Source organism: Dreissena polymorpha, chromosome 1 (assembly GCF_020536995.1).
Source record: "Dreissena polymorpha isolate Duluth1 chromosome 1, UMN_Dpol_1.0, whole genome shotgun sequence".
Lineage (NCBI taxonomy): Eukaryota > Metazoa > Mollusca > Bivalvia > Myida > Dreissenidae > Dreissena > Dreissena polymorpha.
In genome coordinates this window covers 152,093,197-152,113,537 of record NC_068355.1, presented here as the reverse complement: position 1 = coordinate 152,113,537, position 20,341 = coordinate 152,093,197, and the positions used below count along the sequence as shown (strand labels likewise).

The following is a 20,341-nucleotide window of genomic DNA, read 5'->3' as shown; positions in this document are numbered from 1 at the left end:
TAGCAACTTGATATTTGCCATGCATGTGTATCTTATGAAGCTGCACATTTTTAGTGGTGAAAGGTCAAGGTCATCCTTCATGGTCAAAGATAAAAAAAAAATAAATTCATGTGCATCTCATGGAGCTGCACATTTTGAGTGGTGAAAGGTCAAGGTCATCCTTCAAGGTCAAAGGTCATTTTTTTTTTTTTTTTTTCACCATCAAATTACCAGTCTGCCAAAGGCTACAACAAACCTCTACTTACAAAGTTCTCATTTTTAACCAGGTTTTCCGAAGAAAAAAACTGGTTATTTGATTGGCGAATGCGGGCGGGCGGGCGGAACAAGCTTGTCCGGGCCATAACTATGTCGTGCATTGTCAGATTTTAACATCATTTGGCACATTTGTTCACCATCATTTGACGGTGTGTCGCGCGAAATAATTACGTCGATATCTCCAAGGTTAAGGTCACACTTTGAGTTCAAAGGTCAAAAATGGCCATAAATGAGCTTGTCCTGGCCATAACTATGTCATTCATTGTGAGATTTTAAAATCATTTGGCACATTTGTTCACCATCATGGGACGGTGTGTCGCACGAAAGAATCACGTCAATATCTCCAATGTCAAGGTCGCCAGGACTAAAAATATAATTTTTTTTAAAACAAACTTACAAAGGGGTTAATTTTGTTTGTTCATTTCAAAAGTTCAGTTTGAGTTTTCTCCCTTTATCAGATTTTTTTTTCACAATGAAAACCTGGTTTTGTGACAATTTTGTCCCTTGTTTGTGGTATGATTGAAAAGTAATGGAAAAGAAATAGATAATAGTGTTCAAATGATGTAAACAATTGTCAGAACCAGGCTTACGTGAATAACGAGTGCAATAATTATTATCATCATCATAATCATAAGTATGATTATAAGTATGTTAACTCATTCCACATAAGCATAAACAGTAAACAATAAGGCATATAATGTCCGGACTGGGCCATTACAATATCTTATATAGTTTATGAAATAAAAGTCCTGCAAAGGTAATGACAGATGGACGGACAAAGCCATTTTATAATTTTAATTGGACCAATAACTATAAGAAATGTGTTTATGAATAAAAAGGACGACAAAACTAATTAACAGCACTTGTTATTAATCATAACTCAAAACACTCTGTATCTATGCATGTACTTGCGTACACAGTAACTTTCTTTCACTTTTGTTAATGTATAAAAATGTTCTGTATTGGCTAATCTTTATCAATATTTTACACAAACAATGCCTTAAGATCCATTCTAATTCAATAAATGGAGACAAATGCTTAGAAAGTTCTATATCATTGCCTCTTCTGTAGACCATCTTTAATGATATTAAACAGCTCCAGTACTGATGGAATCTCTCCAAACTCTGTCATCAACTGAAATTGAAAGATCAACATTGACTTAATTGATTAAGCTTAAGCTTTATATCGTCATGGTCTACGTAAATTTTGAAAATATAAACAAAGTTTACCTTAACATGGAAAGTTGCTTAATTAGTTTTATGTTTTTGTAGTTAATCATTTCATTTGGAAATACCATATCTTTAGAATTTCTATAGGCAAAGAGAAAAACAAACACCTCATAGCAACACAAATTACTTCCTGTCATTTGCTCAGAATTTATCAATTGATTGATAGATCACAATTATTTCTTAAACAAATCACACTAAGTTGTTGAAAGTACACATACATCTGACAGACTGGGTCAGCAAGCCAGTTGGCAGAGAACTACACTATAAATAGCATTGCAGGTTTGATCCCAGGCCCCGCCACATTACTCTGACTTCTTCTTATGACCATTCTCCTAATAAATCTGACTTACATGGGGCAGTTGTCATTAACTGGAATCAGTGTGCACATAATAGTGGTAAACCAGCTCGTCCAGGAAAGTGGGAGTTGATAAACTGACATCTGTGGTATGACGGAAATACTGTTACAAACAGGGTAAAATCAAACAAAACAAACCATCTTATAAGCTTACCACGTCTAAATCATCCATAACTCTATTGTGCAGTCCAGCCTGTGCAGAACATGTGACCTTCTGACGAAGACACCAGCAACATGTGGCAGTGTCTTTCTCTGCAACAGAAAACAGACTCGGCATGTTTTCTTCATTCAACATTGATGAATATATATGTGGCTCATGATGATCAGGTAAACTTAATTTCACATTGATGAAACAATTCTTACACTGAGCAGATTATGACCAGTATGAGCTGTGCTAGAAGGCAGCAAACCTTACCTGACTGATAGAGCTGTGCTAGAAGGCAGCAAACCTTACCTGACTGGTAGAGCTGTGCTAGAAGGCAGCAAACCTTACCTGACTGGTAGACAGGGTTGGCACCTTTCGGCCGCCCCCAGTTTTTACCGGTTAAAACCGCCCCGGTCAATACTCCAGAAGTGGTCATTACTGGTCAATGCTGGTCGATTGAACTTTACCCCCCATTTTGATTAATATTCCATGCCTAATTAAACAATATTGATAATATAAATTAAACAGACATGTTGTCAATAATGTCTTAAACTATTAATACCCAATATTTTATACGGTGTACGGAAGAAACCCCCTCCGGAAGAAACCCCCTTCGCTAAAAACGGCAGGGCGAAAGAAACCCCCTTTCATAGTTTGCCTAAGTGGAAGAAACACCCTCCCTAGTTTTGCATAGGCGGAAGAAACCCTCTCGCTAGTTTTGCATAGGCGGAAGAAACCCCCTTCCATAGCGGAACAAACCCCCTTCCAGACGATTTAGTTACATTCAAACGCACGGTAATTGTTTACAGAAATTCACTTTCATTTTCAGAAAGTTCCCGGGAAGCATGATTGCATGATTTAATTTTTTTTAAGACGAATGCTTTGGTTATTGAAGGAAAAAATATGTACGAAATATCTTCGTCACAATCGGCTCTGGGCGCTAATTTTGTGTTTTTGTTATTTTTATCAATCTAGTACAAGTTAATGCATGTAAAATGGTATAATCTCACTGATACGAGTGCAAGACAAATTCACACGAGCATCTCATCATTAACAACTTGTGAACAAACGGCCGGTACACCTCTTTACTCAGCACATAACAGTTTGGAAATAGATTTTCGCACCTTCATTTAATTACATGTATATAAAAGGTCCTTTAATGTACCGGCTATTGTAGATAATGATGAGAAATTACATTAGCATTCGGCTATAATTGTGTGATTTTAGGGAATGATTTGATCTTTGTAAATAAATGTAAATATATGCCTGTTAATCGTTAATAAATGTGTGTCTTTTTTCAACAACAAATTGTTTATTGCTTTTTAAAATATGCGTGTTTGAGATCTCTGTAAATAAATGTAAATATATGCCTGTTTTATCATGAAATGCGTGTCCTTTTTTGCAACAACAATTTGTTTAATGGTTTTTAGTATATGCTTGCTTGATCTTTGAACATAAATGTTAATATATTTCATTCTATTTTTGTCTATTTTATCCTTCAATAATAATTATTTCCCCTATTCATACATTATTCGTTTTATTACCATCTTGATTAATTCTTCACAGCTCGTGAACAAACGGCCGGTACACTCCTTTAATCACGATAGCGATGTTTGAGTTTCACAGATTGAATATTTAGTGTGTATCATTAACAACTTCATTAACAACTTGTGAACAAACGGCCGGCACATTTCTTTACTGTAAGTCCGAAACACACTTCCGTAAGTTGGTGTTAACGCGTTTTTAATACGAAACACACTTCCGAATGTAAATGTTACCGCAACGTTGAAATATTTTTGCAGTGCAAATTCTATTTTGTGTTGACCCTTTTTCTCAATAAAAAGGGCGCGACAATTATGCAGCATAGAAAGCGTGTGTGTATTGAGCGTTGTAACAAGCACACAACTAGTCAGGGGATTGATGCATGTTCGGAGGGAATATTTCATCAAGTCTATAAATAGTCACTTATGCCGAAATTTATTTGATACAAGAGAAAAAATGGCAAGGTTTGTGTTAAAGAAATTCTTGAGAGCTTTTATCGTTAATATTTACCAGAAAGTGCTTTAAAAATTTATAAACGGGATTATCGGGAAATGAATATAAACTTGAAAAGTAGCAAACATGCAGTAATAGTCGGGTTGAAGCAGATGTATTGGGGAATCGTTCGAGTCGGGATTTTACTACCTCTGCAGAAAGACTTAACACTTAGGAAGAGGGGTTTATTCCGCCTTTCTGAAAACACGAAGGGGGTTTATTCCGCCTGTCTAAAAACTTGAAGGGGGTTTGTTCCGCCTATGCAAAACTAGCGAGGGGGTTTCTTCCGCGTATGCAAAATGTGAAAGGGGGTTTCTTCCGCTATGCCGTTTTTAGGGAAGGGGGTTTCTTCCGAAGGGGGTTTATTCCGGTAATCATTTTATACCTATTCATGCAATTTGTAGGCCAATCTCTCAACATTTTGTAAATTAGTCAAAGTTGGTCAATTGGATTTTTCTGGTTGATTGAACTTTTTTCAATTCTAATGAATTATGAATGCTCAGAGAATTATGTGCTTGATTCAACAAGAACCTGTCAATTACTGTGTATGAGTTGTTCCTCATGCCCCACTGTCCCCACAGTCTTCTCACCTATACAGGATGCGGCACCCAAAACTGATAATAGGGCCTTAAATGGCACCTTTTTGACACGACCCTTACTTGTCAGGTTTTCTAGCCTAGATTTTTATAAATACTTTTTAAACAAAATAGTGAAAAAATCTTTTATTTTCCATTGATATAAAAGTGAAAAACATAATAAGAAATATTTATTAAAAGAAAAAAAATTATTGAAAAGAAGAGTCTAGAGTACACCCACAATTGGAAAACATTTTTGTTGTCAAAATCAAGAACTTTGATTGCTTATTTATTTGAATACCAATTGAATTTTTTAATATGAAAGGAAAACCCCTTTTATTAATACAGAAAGGAGAACAGTTAGAAGTTACTATTTAATTAATAGCAAGTAACATCCTTTTGTGTGAGTGATATGAAATAGCCTAAGGGCAGATTTGCTTCATTGTCAATATCAGAGACATAACACTATGCATTTTATTACCAATTAAGGCTAAGGGGCCAGATTTATGACCCTAGAAAACACAAAAGTTCTGTTTGTCCATCTGCTTATCAAATAGATATATCAATAGATAAGTGAAATACTATGGTAACTACAAAAGTAATAATACTTTAGTAACAGATGTGATACACTGAGATAAAGATATTGCCCGAGTCCTTATGTATTTGAGGCCATTTCCATAAATAATAAAGAAGTAATTTTTAACAGCTTTTAAGTTGTTTTTTTTACAATAATTGACTCAAAAAAAAGTTTACTAGTATCAATTACAGTATAATTTTTGATTTAATATAAAATAGCTCCTTTGTGATGTTTTAATGCTACAATTTTCAATCGACCAGTATTGACCAGTAATGACCGGTTTTAACCGGGTATTGACCGCCGGCCCGGTCAATACTCAATTGATCGGTCAATATGCCAACCCTGCTGGTAGAGCTGTGCTAGAAGGGAGCAAACCTTACCTGACTGGTAGAGCTGTGCTAGAAGGCAGCAAGCCTTACCTGACTGGTAGAGCTGTGCTAGAAGGCAGCAAGCCTTACCTGACTGGTAGAGCTGTGCTAGAAGGCAGCAAGCATTACCTGACTGGTAGAGCTGTGCTAGAAGGCAGCAAGCTTTACCTGACTGGTAGAGCTGTGATAGAAGGCAGCAAGCCTTACCTGACTGGAAGAGCTGTGATAGCAGGCAGCAAGCCTTACCTGACTGGAAGAGCTGTGCTAGAAGGCAGCACGTCTTATCTGACTTGTAAAGCTGTGCTAGAAGGCTGCAAGTTTTATCTGACTGGTAGAGCATACTAGAAGGCAGCAAGCCTTTGTGCTAGAAGGCAGCAAGTCTTATATGACTGGTAGAGCGTACTAGAAGGCAGCAAGCCTTACCTGACCTGAAGCGCTGTGCTAGCAGGCAGAGAGTCTTACCTGACTGGTAAAGCTTACTTGAAGGCAACAAGTCTTACCTGACTGGAAGAGTTCATAAGAAGGCAGCAAGTTTTACCTGACTGGTAGAGCTGAGCTAGAAGGCAGAAAGCCTTACCTGAGTTGTAGAGCTGTGCAAGAAGGCAGCAAGCCTTCCTTACAAGACTGAAAGAGCTGTGATACCAGGCAGCAAGCCTTACCTGACTGGAAGAGCTTTGCTAGAAGGCAACAAGCCTTACCTGACATGTAGAGCTGTGACAGAAGGCAGCACTCCTTACCTAACTGGCAGAACTGTGCTAGAAGGCAGCAAGTCTTACCTGACTTGTAGAGCTGTGCAAGTAGGCAATAAGCCTTACCTGACTGGTAGAGCTATGCAAGGAGGCAGCAAACCTTACCTGACTGGAAGAGCTGTGATAGCAGGCAGCAAGCCTTACCTGACGGGTAGAGCTGTGCTAGAAGGCAGCAAGACTTACCTGACTGGTAGAGCTGTGCTAGAAGGCAGCAAGACTTACCTGACTGGTAGAGCTGTGATAGAAGGCAGCAAGACTTACCTGACTGGTAGAGCTGTGCTAGGAGGCAGGAAGGCTTACCTGACTGGTTGAGCTGTGATAGAAGGCAGCAAGCCTTACCTGACTGGTAGAGCTGTGCTAGAAGGCAGCAAGCCTTACCTGACTGGTAGAGCTGTGATAGCAGGCAGCAAGCCTTACCTGACTTGTAGAGCTGTGCAAGTAGGCAATAAGCCTTACCTGACTGGTAGAGCTATGCAAGGAGGCAGCAAACCTTACCTGACTGGAAGAGCTGTGATAGCAGGCAGCAAGCCTTACCTGACGGGTAGAGCTGTGCTAGAAGGCAGCAAGACTTACCTGACTGGTAGAGCTGTGCTAGAAGGCAGCAAGACTTACCTGACTGGTAGAGCTGTGATAGAAGGCAGCAAGACTTACCTGACTGGTAGAGCTGTGCTAGGAGGCAGGAAGGCTTACCTGACTGGTTGAGCTGTGATAGAAGGCAGCAAGCCTTACCTGACTGGTAGAGCTGTGCTAGAAGGCAGCAAGACTTACCTGACTGGTAGAGCTGTGATAGCAGGCAGCAAGCCTTACCTGACTTGCAGAGCTTAGCTAGAAGTCAGGAAGCCTTACCTGACTGGTAGAGGTGTGATGGCAGGCAGGAAGCCTTACCTGACTTGTAGAGCTGTGCTAGAAGGCAGGAAGCCTTACCTGATTGGTAGAGCTGTGCTAGAAGGCAGCAAGTCTTACCCGTTTGGTAGAGCTGTGATAGCAGGTAATACTGCTGCTCAAACAGGCTCCTCTTTCTCACATCACTGGCACACAATGCCTCCATACCAATAGCAGATGAAAGCGTCAGCCAGCCTGAAATATTCTCTGAAATGGGCAAGATAATAGATTTACTTCATCATCATACACACACTTCTGGATACTAGTATGTCAAAATTTAAACATCAGGAAATGTAAAAGGGTAAAAAACCTGGAAAAATCAAAATGGAAAAATCTGGACGTGGAAAATATCTGAACATGTCTAATTGGAAAAAATCTGGTTATGTCAAAGTGGATAAAATATGGATATTGTGAAATTGTTTACATTAGTTTTCATTAAGTGAGTAAGGAGATTCCAAAGTTTACTTTAAATTCCACATGTTGCATTAAGCCTATTGTTCCAACATCATACCTGGTGCCTTGATATAAACTGGTACAACTAGTGTATAGTATAGTTATGATATACGCCTTACCTGGATACAAGTGCACTGCTCTCTGAGCACTGAGAAAAGCATTTCTGCAGCTAGTGCTGTTACCATGGTAACCATCTTGAATATCTGCCAATGGCACAAGGAACCTCTCAATCTGATGATAAAAGTAATAATTTTAAGAAAAAAAATATGATTGTACTAATTGAAAAATAATACTTTAAAAACAAGTTTTGTTAGTATTGTGGTTTGTTAAAACATTACTTGATTCCATTAACTAAATGTGTAAAAATATTTACCACAAAATAAAAATCCATATAAATATTTTAATTGTGAACTCAATCACTGAGAATAAACAAAATTTCATGATTTAAAAAAACATTTGTTGTTCAACAACTCATAATAACATTCAAATATGCATGTACAGTTAATGTTGATACACGCCAATCTAACATCACTTTTGAACATCTGAAAGGCTTTATTTATATAAATAACTGCACAATTATACAATACAAATTATACCTTATTAACTGACTGATGGTTAAATAGAACAGCATTCCTTGAGCATGCAGTAGCTGCCACTGGTATCTTTGGAAAGTGCTTGAGAAGTAAAACTGACAATAAATGCCAGGCATTCCCCTGACAAGGGTTTTCATGAAGGCTGCACTGCACTATTTTCTTTGCTTGCTCTATGTTGCCCTGAAAATAGGAAATCCTGTCTCTAGGTCATTCTATTCATAGAGTGCTACGTTACTGCCCTTGTTCACTTTATATACACGAAAACAATTACTAGCCATATTTTGCTAAATGTGCATAAACTTAAGATTTGGTCTGTAAGATTTATATAATGTCTATACTACCTCTCAATTTCCATATATAGTTTTACAAAGACACTAATAACATAATAAAATAACCTTAAGCACTTAAAGCATTGTGTAATAAAATGCATCTTTTTCAATTTCAATGTAGTTTCTACTTTTACTTTTAACATGATTCACAATTTTTCACAAAGTCAGTTGGATGTGCATTTTAAGGTGCCAATAGACTGGTATAATACCCAGATTGGGGTCATGTGTGGATGGAGTCAAATGAAAGTATCACGTTAAGTACATGTACATTTGCATTCTGTTAAGGAGCTGCTTTCCTGTCCGCTTAAAAGATTAAGACGTCTTGCATGACTTTATAGTGGACAACGTAGCTCATGGCCAGATTGTGCAATTGCGCAGGCTGTTTTGGAGCTAAGCGGGCCGGATAATATCATTAGACCCATTTTTGGATATCGAAGCTCAGATCAAGATCAAAGGTGCTTGTACCTGTGTGAGATATGTGATACACTGCAGCAGCAGAATGTCGCCCCCGTGATGTGGGTGGTTGGAGAAGCCCGCTAGCTCGTGAATGGCTGCTTGAGCCAGGGAGGGGTCCGCCAGTAGCAGCCCCAGGGCACACAGACCCTTCAGTCCATGGATGGATACCTCCTCACTCTGTGAGCTGGGAATGGGAGGGCATATGAGTCTTGTTCTGAGAAAACTGGGCTTAATGCATGTGCATAAAGTTTCATCCCAGATTAGCCTGTGCAGTCCGGACAGGCTAATCAGGGACGACACTTTCCGCTTTTATGCTATTTTTAGTTTCAAGGAAGTCCCTCCTTACCGAAAATCAAGTTTAGGCAAAAAGTGTCGTCCCTATTAGCCTAAGCAGACTGCACAGGCTATTCTGGGATGACACTTTACGCACATGGATTAAGCCCAGTTTTCTCAGAACAAGGCTCATATAGTAGAATTAGGGATGATTTTGGTAACAGTTAACATGAGGGGTCAGCATGTAGAAGCCCAACGAGATGGGAGAAGAGTAACAGATAAAAGCAATCTACTACTATAAAGAGGTTAAATATACTTTCTTTAAGTTCATAGCAACCAAATATTAAATGTTCGACACATTGTATGTAATAAAAAGCAATAATGTAGCAGTTCCTCTTGCAATTTTGTAGACCATCAAACTACCGTAATTACTCTATGTTTTCTTAAAAATAATTAAATTTTTTCCTGGTGAAAACTTAGATACAAAAAATACTCACAAAATACAGGTGTCCAAAAACTTAGAGTCGAAAATTGAAGTGTCCAAAAATAGCGTCAATTGTATCAACCACTACCGGTAATAGCACGCACTTGTAAAATACCATGCCGTATAGTATAAATTACAGTAATATATGTGTGCAATGCATTTCAAATAATTTTAAATGCTCAATTTATTTCACAGATAGTTACTACAAGGTTGTACTTTGACCAACAATTTCAAAGATGAGAATGTGATGTACCGATACTCGCTAGAACGAACCTGTAATTAACGCAATAAAAAAGCAAACTATGAATTCTTTGTTTTTTCATTTCCAATATTTCTTGTCTAACACCTTCCATTGTTCGTAAAACTTGCAAAAGGGTGCACCAAACTTTGAAACGCTAAGTATTTGTCACAGTTATTTAACTGAGAATGGGTAGTACCATTGCGGTAGATAACTGAACTGCTTATTGGCCCTACCCCTGGTAATTGTCATAACGCTTATGCTATCGGGCGAAACCATTGTTTAATACCGGTTTACAAGGTTATTTACCCTATAACGCAAATGTAATGGTATGTTGCCCTCAGGCATGCACCTGCAATGTTTTATGATGTTAATCCGGTTGAAAAAAAAACGTGATCAAAGTGTCATGAGATATCGAAAACAGGACCGACATTTGGTAAAATAGCGCTGTAAATATACTGTCCGAAAACTAAGAGACATTAATTATGGACGAAAACTTGTGTGTCCAAAAATTAAGAGCCACGAAAAATAATTATTTTTGCTAAAAACAGGGGTGTCCGAAAACTTTGAGTGTCCGAAAACATAGAGTAATTACGGTAAATAAATTTAGAAGTTAGATAACTTCAAACATTATACAATGGACATATGAAACCTCTACATTTTTTATAAGAAGCTACAAGCATACCAAAACTGGATTATTATTTTGGCACAAAGTAGAATCAGCTCTGTCTATTTGCTTTTATATTTGAGCCACACTCTGTGAAAACGGGCTTAATTCATATGTGTGAAGTTTTGTCCCAGATTAGCCTGTGCAGTCCACACAGGCTAATCAGGGACAACAGATTCGGCCTTAACTGGATTTTTGCAAAGAAGATACTATTTTTTTAATGAAAAAATATCATTAAAGTGGAAAATGTCGTCCCTGATAAGCCTGTGCACACTGCTCAGGCTAATCTGGGACCAGACTTTAAGCACATACATTAAATCCCTTTTCACAGAGCACTGCCCATTTGGAATTAAATCACCGCAGTCAGATTTAATACTTAAAACTTGTCATAAGTATTCTGGTTAACTTGAGCCAGTAACTGACAATATCCCTACATGAATAATAAGGAAAGGGAGATTAGCTGTAAAAAAAAAACAAGACGTGGGGCTAGGAATAAGACATGTTTTCCAAAATTGTGCAGTTTAGCACTCAATCAACTGAGCTAGGTGGCTTGTGCATTCAGTTTAAAAAAAAATAACATTCAATGTTGTAAATGATCAAACAAGGAATGATTTACAAGACTACCTATGTCTAATTTTTATGACAGTTACCTATGAAACAAAGTCGTCTTAGTGCTGTCTAGGTCCCCCAGCCTGTACAGTGACATTGCCATGGCAGCCATGACATGTGACCTCTCAAGGTTGCTACCAGACAGCTCTGCTGCCTTGTGGTAAACTGTAACACAGAATAATGCATTTATTATGTTTCTTTATATTTAGTCTTGAAAACGGTTAGTTAGACATAAAAGACGTGACTAGAGTATGAACCATGTTTTGTATGCTTTATACTAAAGGATTTTGTGCAGTAACACTGTCCAAATAGCACTGATCAAATTATGTTGTAAAGCAACCACTTGTTTGTTGTTTTTCATATAAAAAAACAACTACATCAATAAAAAGCTACAGGAAAAATATTTAACACAAAATATGAGAATTGAAATTTATATTCTTCGCACAAATCTTCAGATTAATACTACTGTTACACCTTTACCTTGTAGCGCCTGTTGGTAGAGGCCCCTCTGGTACAGGGCCAGACCCCATTGGTGTAGAACCCCGGGGTCCGATGTGTCTCCCAGTCTCTCATACATATCACAGGCCTCATCCGCCCGACCACTCTGTCTGTCAGGTAAAACAATATACCAATTGTGAATGTAACGAATTTACGTAGGTGCCAACAATATGGTCGTGCACATTGTGTATTAAGGTCATAGCATTATGGTTTTTTAATTATATGGTAGAGTAATTTTTTTTTTTTGTTGCAGGTGGTTTAATGAGATTTTTCATATGAAATGATATAAGAAACACACTGCTCAATTACATATTTCATAAACCACACAATGAGCAATCATACACGCCTCAAACATTAGACAAGAGGGCATGAAAGGCCCAAAGTCGCTCACCTGAGATAACAAGATATTACTGGGACAAATCATCTGACCAACTTTCATGAAGATTGGAAAATAAATGTAGCCTCTAGAGTTTAACTATGTTTTACTATAGCCATGTAAGGAAAAATGCCCCACCCCTGGCAGCCATGTTTTTCAAGCAAATGTTACCATTTTAGAACTCATCCAAGATATCGTTGGGACAAATCTTCTGAGCAAGTTTCATGATGAGACGAATATAAATGTGACCTCTAGAGTGTTAACAATGTTTTACTATAGCCATGTGAGGAAAAAAGCCCTGTCCCCGTGGTGGCCATGTTTTTCAACCAACCGGCATCAAATTCGTCCAAGATATTATTGGGATGAATCTTCATGAAGATCAACCTATAAATGTGGCCTCTAGAGTGTTTACAAGATTTTACTAAAGCCATATGTAGCCATATAAGGAAAAATGCCCCGCCCCTTGGCAGCCATGTTTTTCAAGCAAACATAATCATTTTCAAACTCATCCAAGATATCAATAAGACAAATCTTCTGACCATATTTCATGAAGATTGGACAATAAATGTGGCCTCTAGAGTGTTAACAAGGTTTTACAAAAGCCATATATAGCCTTATAAGGAAAAATGCCCCGCCCCCTGATGGCCATGTTTTTAAAGAAACCAAAACAATTTTCGAACTCATCCAAAATATCATAGGGACCAATCTTCTGACCAAGTTTCATGAAGATTGGAAAATAAATGTGGCCTCTAGAGTGTTAACAAGGTTTTACTATAGCATATAAGTAACAAGAGCACCGCGTAACAGGTGCCACGCTCGGCTGTGAAAGCTTGTCAGATTTTTTTTTTTTTTAGAGGTCACAGTGACCTTGACCTTTGACCTAGTGACCCAACAATGGGTGTGACGTGTAGAACTCATTAAGGTGCATCTACATATGAAGTTTTAAAGTTGTAGGTGGAAGCACTTAGATTTTAAAGCCTATGTTAAAGTTTTATATTAGAGGTCACAGTGACCTTGACCTTTGACCTAGTGACCCAAAAATGGGTATGGCATGTAGAATTCATCAAGGTGCATCTACATATGAAGTTTCAAAGTTGTAGGTGGAAGCACTTTGACTTAAGACCCTATGTTAAAGTTTTATATTAGTGGTCACAGTGACCTTGACATTTGATCTAGTGACCCAAAAATGGGTGTGGCGCATATAACTCATCAAGGTGCATCTACATATGAAGTTTCAAAGTTGTAGGTGGAAGCACTTAGATTTTAGAGCCAAAGTTAAGGTTTTAGCACGACGCCTACGGCGGACGGCTGACGGCGAAGCTGACAGCAGACTGCAAGCTGGCTATGACAATACCTTGGGATTTTACCGAAAACAGCTTAGATTAAAATGCCCCGCCCCCTGGAGGCCATGTTTTTCCAACCAACCTGCATCATTTTCGAACTCGTCCAAGATATTATTTGGATGAATCTTCTCACCAAGTTTCATTAAGATTGGACAATAAATGTGGCCTCTAGAGTGTTAACAAGATTTTACTAAAGCCATATAAGGAAAAATGCCCCGCCCCTTGGCAGCCATGTTTTTCAAGCAAAGGTTACCATTTTTGAACTCATCCAAGATATCATTGGGAAAAATCTTCTGAGCAAGTTTCATGAAGATCGGAAAATAAATGTGGCCTCTAGAGTGTTAACAAGGTTTTACTATAGCCATATAAGGAAAAATGCCCCGCTCCCTGGCAGCCATGTTTTTCAACCAACCAGCATCATTTTCGAAAATGTCCAAGATTTTGTTGGGATGAATCTTCTGACCAAGTTTCATGAAGATCAGACAATAAATGTGGCCTCTAGTGTGTTAACAAGATTTTACTATAGCCACATATAGCCATATAAGGAAAAATGCCCTGCCCCTTGGCAGCCAAGCAAACGTTTCCATTTTCAAACTCATCCAAGATATCATTGAGACCAATCTTCTGACCAAATTTCATGAAGGTTGGACAATAAATGTGGCCTCTATAGAGTTAACAAGGCAAATGTTGACGCCACACAACGGACAACGGACGACGGACATAAGACGATCACAAAAGCTCACCATGAGCACGTTGTGCTCAGGTGAGCTAAAAAACAAGACATCAATACAACTGTACCTTATGTCACAGTTACCACCAAGATATGTACCTGAGACTCATAGCACAGTTGGCCAGCGCTGCACGCCACTGATCTCCCTGGTCCCCTGCCTCCTCATACAGTCTCACTGCACTGGAACCAACACAATAGGAAGAGCGTGTGACAGAGGTTAGTAACAAGAAAAGGGAGACGCAGGTTCAATCCCCACTCCCAGGCAGGGGGTTTCCTCTGGGTATTCAAGCCCTCCCCACACACACACACAGCACAATACCACAGTGAAATTGAATATCTTTCAGTCAACCAAATTGAGCAAGTTAGCTAGTAGTGCTGGAACACATTCAAGGTACGAACATAATACAGCCTGAGGAAATAAAGTAGCCAAATAAAAATTATTTTTTTGGGGGGGGGGGATTCTTGGGTGGGATGGTTGGTCGGTATTTCAAAAATAAAATAATAAAAATAAATATTTGTGTTTTGTAACCATGTTTGAAAAAAACAAGAGATGTGTTTGTCAGAAACATAATGCCCCCTCTTGCGCCGCTTTGAAATTAAAAAAAAAAAATTATCTTTGAATTTAAAGGATTACCTTGACCTTGAACTTCAACCACTCAAAATATGCAGCTTTATGAAAACGCCACTTTGAAATTATTTTTTTTGACCCCTGACCTTGAAGGATAACCTTGACCTTGAAGGATGATTTTGACCTTGAACTTCCACCACTCAAAATATGCAGCTTCATGTTAATGCCGCTTTGATTTTTTTTTTTTACCTTTGAACTTGAAGGATGACCTTGACCTTGAACTTCCACCACTCAAAATGTGCAGCTTTATGAGAACGCCACTTTAAAATATTTTTTTTACCTTTGACCTTGAATGATGACCTTTACCTTGAACTTTCATCACTCAAAATGTGCATCTTCATGATAACGCTGCTTTGAAATTTATTTTTTTTGACCTTACCCTTGAAAGATGACCTTGCCCTTGAAGAATGACCATGACCTTGAACTTCCACCACTCAAAATGTGCAGCTTCATGAAAACGCCGCTTTGAATTTTTTTCTTTATCGACCTTTGGCCTTAAAGGATGACCTTGACCTTAAAGGATGACCTTGACCTTGAAGGATGGCCTTGACCTTGAACTTCCACCACTCAAAATGTGCAGCTTCATGAGAACGCTGTTTTGAATTTTTTTTTTTTTTACATTGAAGGATGACCTTGACCTTTAACTTCCACCACTCAAAATGTGCAGCTTCATGATAACACCGCTTTTTTTTTTTTTTTACCTTAGACCTTGAAGGATGACCTTGACCTTGAAGGATGACCTTGACCTTGAACTTTCACTACTAAAAATGTGTAGCTTCATAACCCCGCTTTGAATTATTTTTTTTTACCTTTGACCTTGACTGATGACCTTGACCTAGAAGAATGACTTTGACCTTGAACTTCCACCTCTCAAAATGTGCAGCTTCATGAGAACGCCGTTTTGATTTTTTAAAATTTGTTTTTGAACTTGAAGGATGACCTTGACCTTTAACTTCCATCACTCAAAATGTGCAGCTTCATGATAACCAGCTTTGAATTATATTTTTTTTTACCTTTGACCTTGAAGGATGACCATGACCTTGAAGGATGACCTTGACCTTGAACTTCCACGACTCAAAATGTGAAGCTTCATGATAACGCCGCTTTGAAATTTATTTATTTTTACCTTTGACCTTGAAGGATTACATTGACCTCAAAGAATGACCTTGGCCTTGAACTTCCACCACTCAAAATGTGCAGCTTCATGAGAACGCCGCTTTGAAATTTTTTATTAATTTTTTTACCTTTGACCTTGAAGGATGACCTTGACCTTGAACTTCCACCACTCAAAATGTGTAGCTTCATAGTAATGCTGCTTTGAAATTTATTTTTTTTACCTTTGACCTTGAAGGATGACCATGACCTTGAAGGATGACCTTGAACTTCCACGACTCAAAATGTGAAGCTTCATGATAACGCCGCTTTGAAATTATTTTTTTTACCTTTTACCTTGAAGGATTACATTGACCTCGAAGAATGACCTTGGCCTTGAACTTTCACCACTCAAAATGTGCAGCTTCATGAGAACGCCGCTTTGAAATTTTTTATTTATTTTTTTACCTTTGACCTTGAAGGATGACCTTGACCTTGAACTTCCACCACTCAAAATGTGTAGCTTCATAGTAATGCTGCTTTGAATTTTTATTTTTTTTTACCTTTGACCTTGTAGGATGACCTTGACCTTTAACTTCCACCAATCAAAATGTGCAGCTTCATAATAACGCCGCTTTGATTTTTTCTAACCTTTGACTGTTAAGGATGACCTTGAAGGATGACCTTGACCTTGAACTTCCACCACTCAAAATGTGAAGCTTCATGATAACGCCGCTTTGAATTATTTATTTTGACCTTTGACCATGAAGGATGACCTTGACCTTGAAGAATGACCTTGACCTTGAACTTCCACCACTAAAAATGTGCAGCTTCATGAGAACCCGCTTTGAATGAAAAAAATAATTGACCTTTGACCTTGAAGGATGACCTTGACCTAAAACTTCCACCACGTAAAATGTGCAGCTTCATGAGAACGTCGCTATGAATTTTTAAAAATATTTTTCATACATGCCATACGTCCCGGATTGTCAGGGACAGTCCCGGAAATGAAGAACTTGTCCCGCTGTCCCGGAAATCTGTCAAATGTCCCGGAATTTACAAAATCCATATATACATGTAACTTATCTTAGGCTTAACTGCACCTCGAATCTGTGTATATCTGCAGCGTCTCCATGACAATGCCTACCCGAATAGGCAGACTATGCTACGTGTCAAAATCGATCAATTAACAGGGGTCCTGTTATCATATCGATTGTCTCATGTTCGCGGTCAAACCGAAAAGGCGGCATTGTTTAATTGTTAATTGACTTTAATCTACTACATCATTATTTTCCGCTGCATAAGGGCAAAGGATAGTTGTTTACACATCTGAAGTCCAACATTGCTGAGTAAAAAATTAAAAGCAGTTTGTGTTCGCATGTTTAACCGACAAAGAAGTTTAGTAAAAAGTAAGCATATAAAAACGTCATCCTCACTAGATTTATTATTGTCTTGTTCTAAACCCCCAGTAAACATAATGTTAAAAATAATAAGTAAATTTGAATTGCGTTCGCCATGTCATAACAATAACGCAGTGACGTCACCATCTATGTTTAGAACGCTAACACTGAAAACACGTGGCTTGTATCTAGTAATGGAAGTAGTAATGTTTAATTTGACATTAATAGATCAAGTGTATTTCGGATAGGCTTTCCAACTTTTGCAATTAACGATGCGAAACAAACAAAAAACGTACCAAAAATGCATATGTCTATAAATATCGCTACATTTTATACATGTCCCGGAATTGGTCTGAAAAATTATGGCATGTATGGGTTTTTTTACCTTAAAAGGATGACCTTGACCTTGAACTTCCACCACTCAAAATGTGCAGCATCATGAGATACACATGCATGCCAAATATCAAGTTGCTATCTTCAATATTAAAAAAATAATGGTCAATGTTTAAGTTTTCTGACGGACAGAAGCCATATTTTTTACATTTGACCTTGAAGGATGACCTTGACCTTCACCTTTCCCCACTCGAAATGTTCAGCTCCATGAGATACACATGCATGCCAAATATCAAGTTGCTATCTTCAATATTAAAAAAGTTATGGCCAATTTTAAAGTTTTCGGATGGACAGACACCATAAATTTGACATTTGACCTTGAAGGATGACCTTGACCTTGACTTTTCACCACTCAAAATGTGCAGCTCCATGAGATACACATGCATGCCAAAAATCAAGTTGCTATCTTCAAAAGTGAAAAAGTTATGGCCAATGTCAAAGTTTTTTTCGGACGGACTGACTGACATACTGACGGACAGTTCAACTGCTATATGCCACCCTACCGGGGGCATAAACAATTGTTTTTTGGGGTTGGGGGTGGGGGGGGGGGGTATAGAATGAGGATGAGGGTGTGGTGGTCATTTATTAGATATTCTTTAATTAAAAAAATAATAATGGGGAGATTGAGGGGGGATTCGGGGGGGGGGGGGGGGCATGGGGGATGGTTTGGGTGGAGTCTATTGTGGTATGTCAGGTAAGAGTTGTTTTGTCAAAGTATCAATTGAATCTAATCATAAATAAAGAAGTTATGGCAATTTTAGCAAAATTTAATAATTTGACCTTGAGAGTCAAGGTCATTCAAAGGTCAAGGTAAAGTTCAACTTGCCAGGTACAGTACCCTCATGAGAGCATGAAAGTATTTGAAATTTAATAGCAATAGCCTTGATACTTTAGAGGTAAAGTGGATCTAAACACAAAATGTAACCATATATTCAAAGTTACTAAGTCAAAAAAGGGCCATAATTCCGTAAAAATGACAACCACAGTTATGCAACTTGTCCTTTACTGTCCCCTTATGATAGTTTGCGAGTGTTCCAAGTATGAAAGCAATATCTATGATACTTTAGGGGTAAAGTGGACCAAAACACAAAACTTAACCAAATTTTCAAGTATAAATGGCCCATAATTCCGTCAAAATGCCAGTCAGAGTTACATAACTTTGCCTGCACAGTCCCCTTACGATAGTTAGTACGTGTTACAAGTATGAAAGCAATAGCTTTGATAATTTAGGAAAAAAGTGGACCTAACCACAAAACTTAAGCAAATTTTCAATTTTGTAAGTATAAAATGGGCACATAATTCTGTCAAAATGCCAGTCAGAGTTACATAACTTTGCCTGCCCAGTCCCCTTATGATAGTAAGTAAGTGTACCAAGTTTGAATGCAATAGCATTGATACTTTATGAGAAAAGTGGACCTAAACGCAAAACTTAAGCGGACGCCAATGCCAAGGTGATGACAATAGCTCTTTTTTTTTTCAAAAAATAGATGAGCTAAAAATGCATTAAAAGAAAATTATTTTTTCTACATAGAAAAAGAGTAATTTTTCATGAAATAAGAATAATATTACTACAACAACACCAGTAAGAAAATTTAACAATGATCTATAGGACATTAATTAATGCGACAAGGAAGCATTTCTTTTTATATACAGTTGCTGCTGTAGTAGGTCTGTAACAAAACCCATGAGCCTCGCGAGTTATAGCCATCCAACAGAAATTTATATGAATATATAGCAATACAAATCCAATTACACTTGACATATGTCAGATAGGGTCAGCTGATTTTTTTATAAGATCAGCCTGGTTTGTAACCCAAGATTAGTGGTTTGTAACCCAAGATAAGTGTTTTCCTCCATAATCTAACGAATTCTGGAGCAAGGCTATTGCTGGCTTACATCTGAAGTTGATGGGCAGCAGTCTTGTACAGCTTCTGTCTCTGTAGAAGCAGGCCATGAAGTACGTAGGCCACAGGATTGGTCTTTATCCGATCTGTAATATGTGTCGCGTTCTGAGAAAACTGGGCATAATGCGTGTGCATAAAGTGTCGTACCAGATGAGCCTGTGCAGTCTGCACAGGCTAATCAGGGACGACACTTTCCGCCTAAATTGTCTTTTTGCTAAGATGATACTTCATTTTAACGAAAAATATCATAAAAGTGGAAAGTGTCGTCCCTGATTAGCCTGTGCAGACTTCACAGGCTAATCTGGGACGACACTTTATGCACATGCATCATGCCCAGTTTTCTCATAACACGACTCATATGAAGCCAGATATGTACATATTCCTTGAAAGAGATAGAACAACAAAACCAAGCAGGGGTACACTTTACAATACACATATAGATGAAAATGTTTGGTAGAGGAATGAAAAGTATTTTATAAAACCCTATAAATGACTCAACTCCTGAAGATCAGTACATGTAAGTTGTAACACAACACACACATAGAAATACACATATAACTAAAGTTGATACTTGATAAAGCATTATACACTATATGGGCCGTGCTCTGTGTTAAGGGGGTTTAATGCATGTGCGTGAAGTGTCGTCCAAGATAAGCCTGTGCAGGTCACACAGGCTCATCAGGGATGACACATTATACAGCATCTG

General features: G+C 38.1%; 1 protein-coding gene across 3 annotated transcripts in view; it reads right to left on the bottom strand.

The window, feature by feature from the left end:
- Window positions 1-1,035: 1,035 nt before the first annotated feature.
- The window catches only part of LOC127856166 (tetratricopeptide repeat protein 37-like), a 98,165-nt gene continuing 78,859 nt past the window's right edge, over window positions 1,036-20,341 (bottom strand). For all 3 annotated transcript variants that reach the window (XM_052392206.1, XM_052392217.1, XM_052392226.1), the window contains 10 exons: window positions 19,628-19,721; window positions 14,318-14,398; window positions 11,752-11,879; window positions 11,313-11,436; window positions 9,010-9,184; window positions 8,219-8,395; window positions 7,742-7,853; window positions 7,251-7,376; window positions 1,994-2,091; window positions 1,036-1,389 (listed from right to left, as the gene is read on the bottom strand). In XM_052392206.1, coding sequence (XP_052248166.1) covers window positions 1,309-1,389; window positions 1,994-2,091; window positions 7,251-7,376; window positions 7,742-7,853; window positions 8,219-8,395; window positions 9,010-9,184; window positions 11,313-11,436; window positions 11,752-11,879; window positions 14,318-14,398; window positions 19,628-19,721 — 1,196 coding nt within the window. In that variant the 3' untranslated portion in view covers window positions 1,036-1,308. The remainder of the gene's footprint in view (window positions 1,390-1,993; window positions 2,092-7,250; window positions 7,377-7,741; window positions 7,854-8,218; window positions 8,396-9,009; window positions 9,185-11,312; window positions 11,437-11,751; window positions 11,880-14,317; window positions 14,399-19,627; window positions 19,722-20,341) is intronic.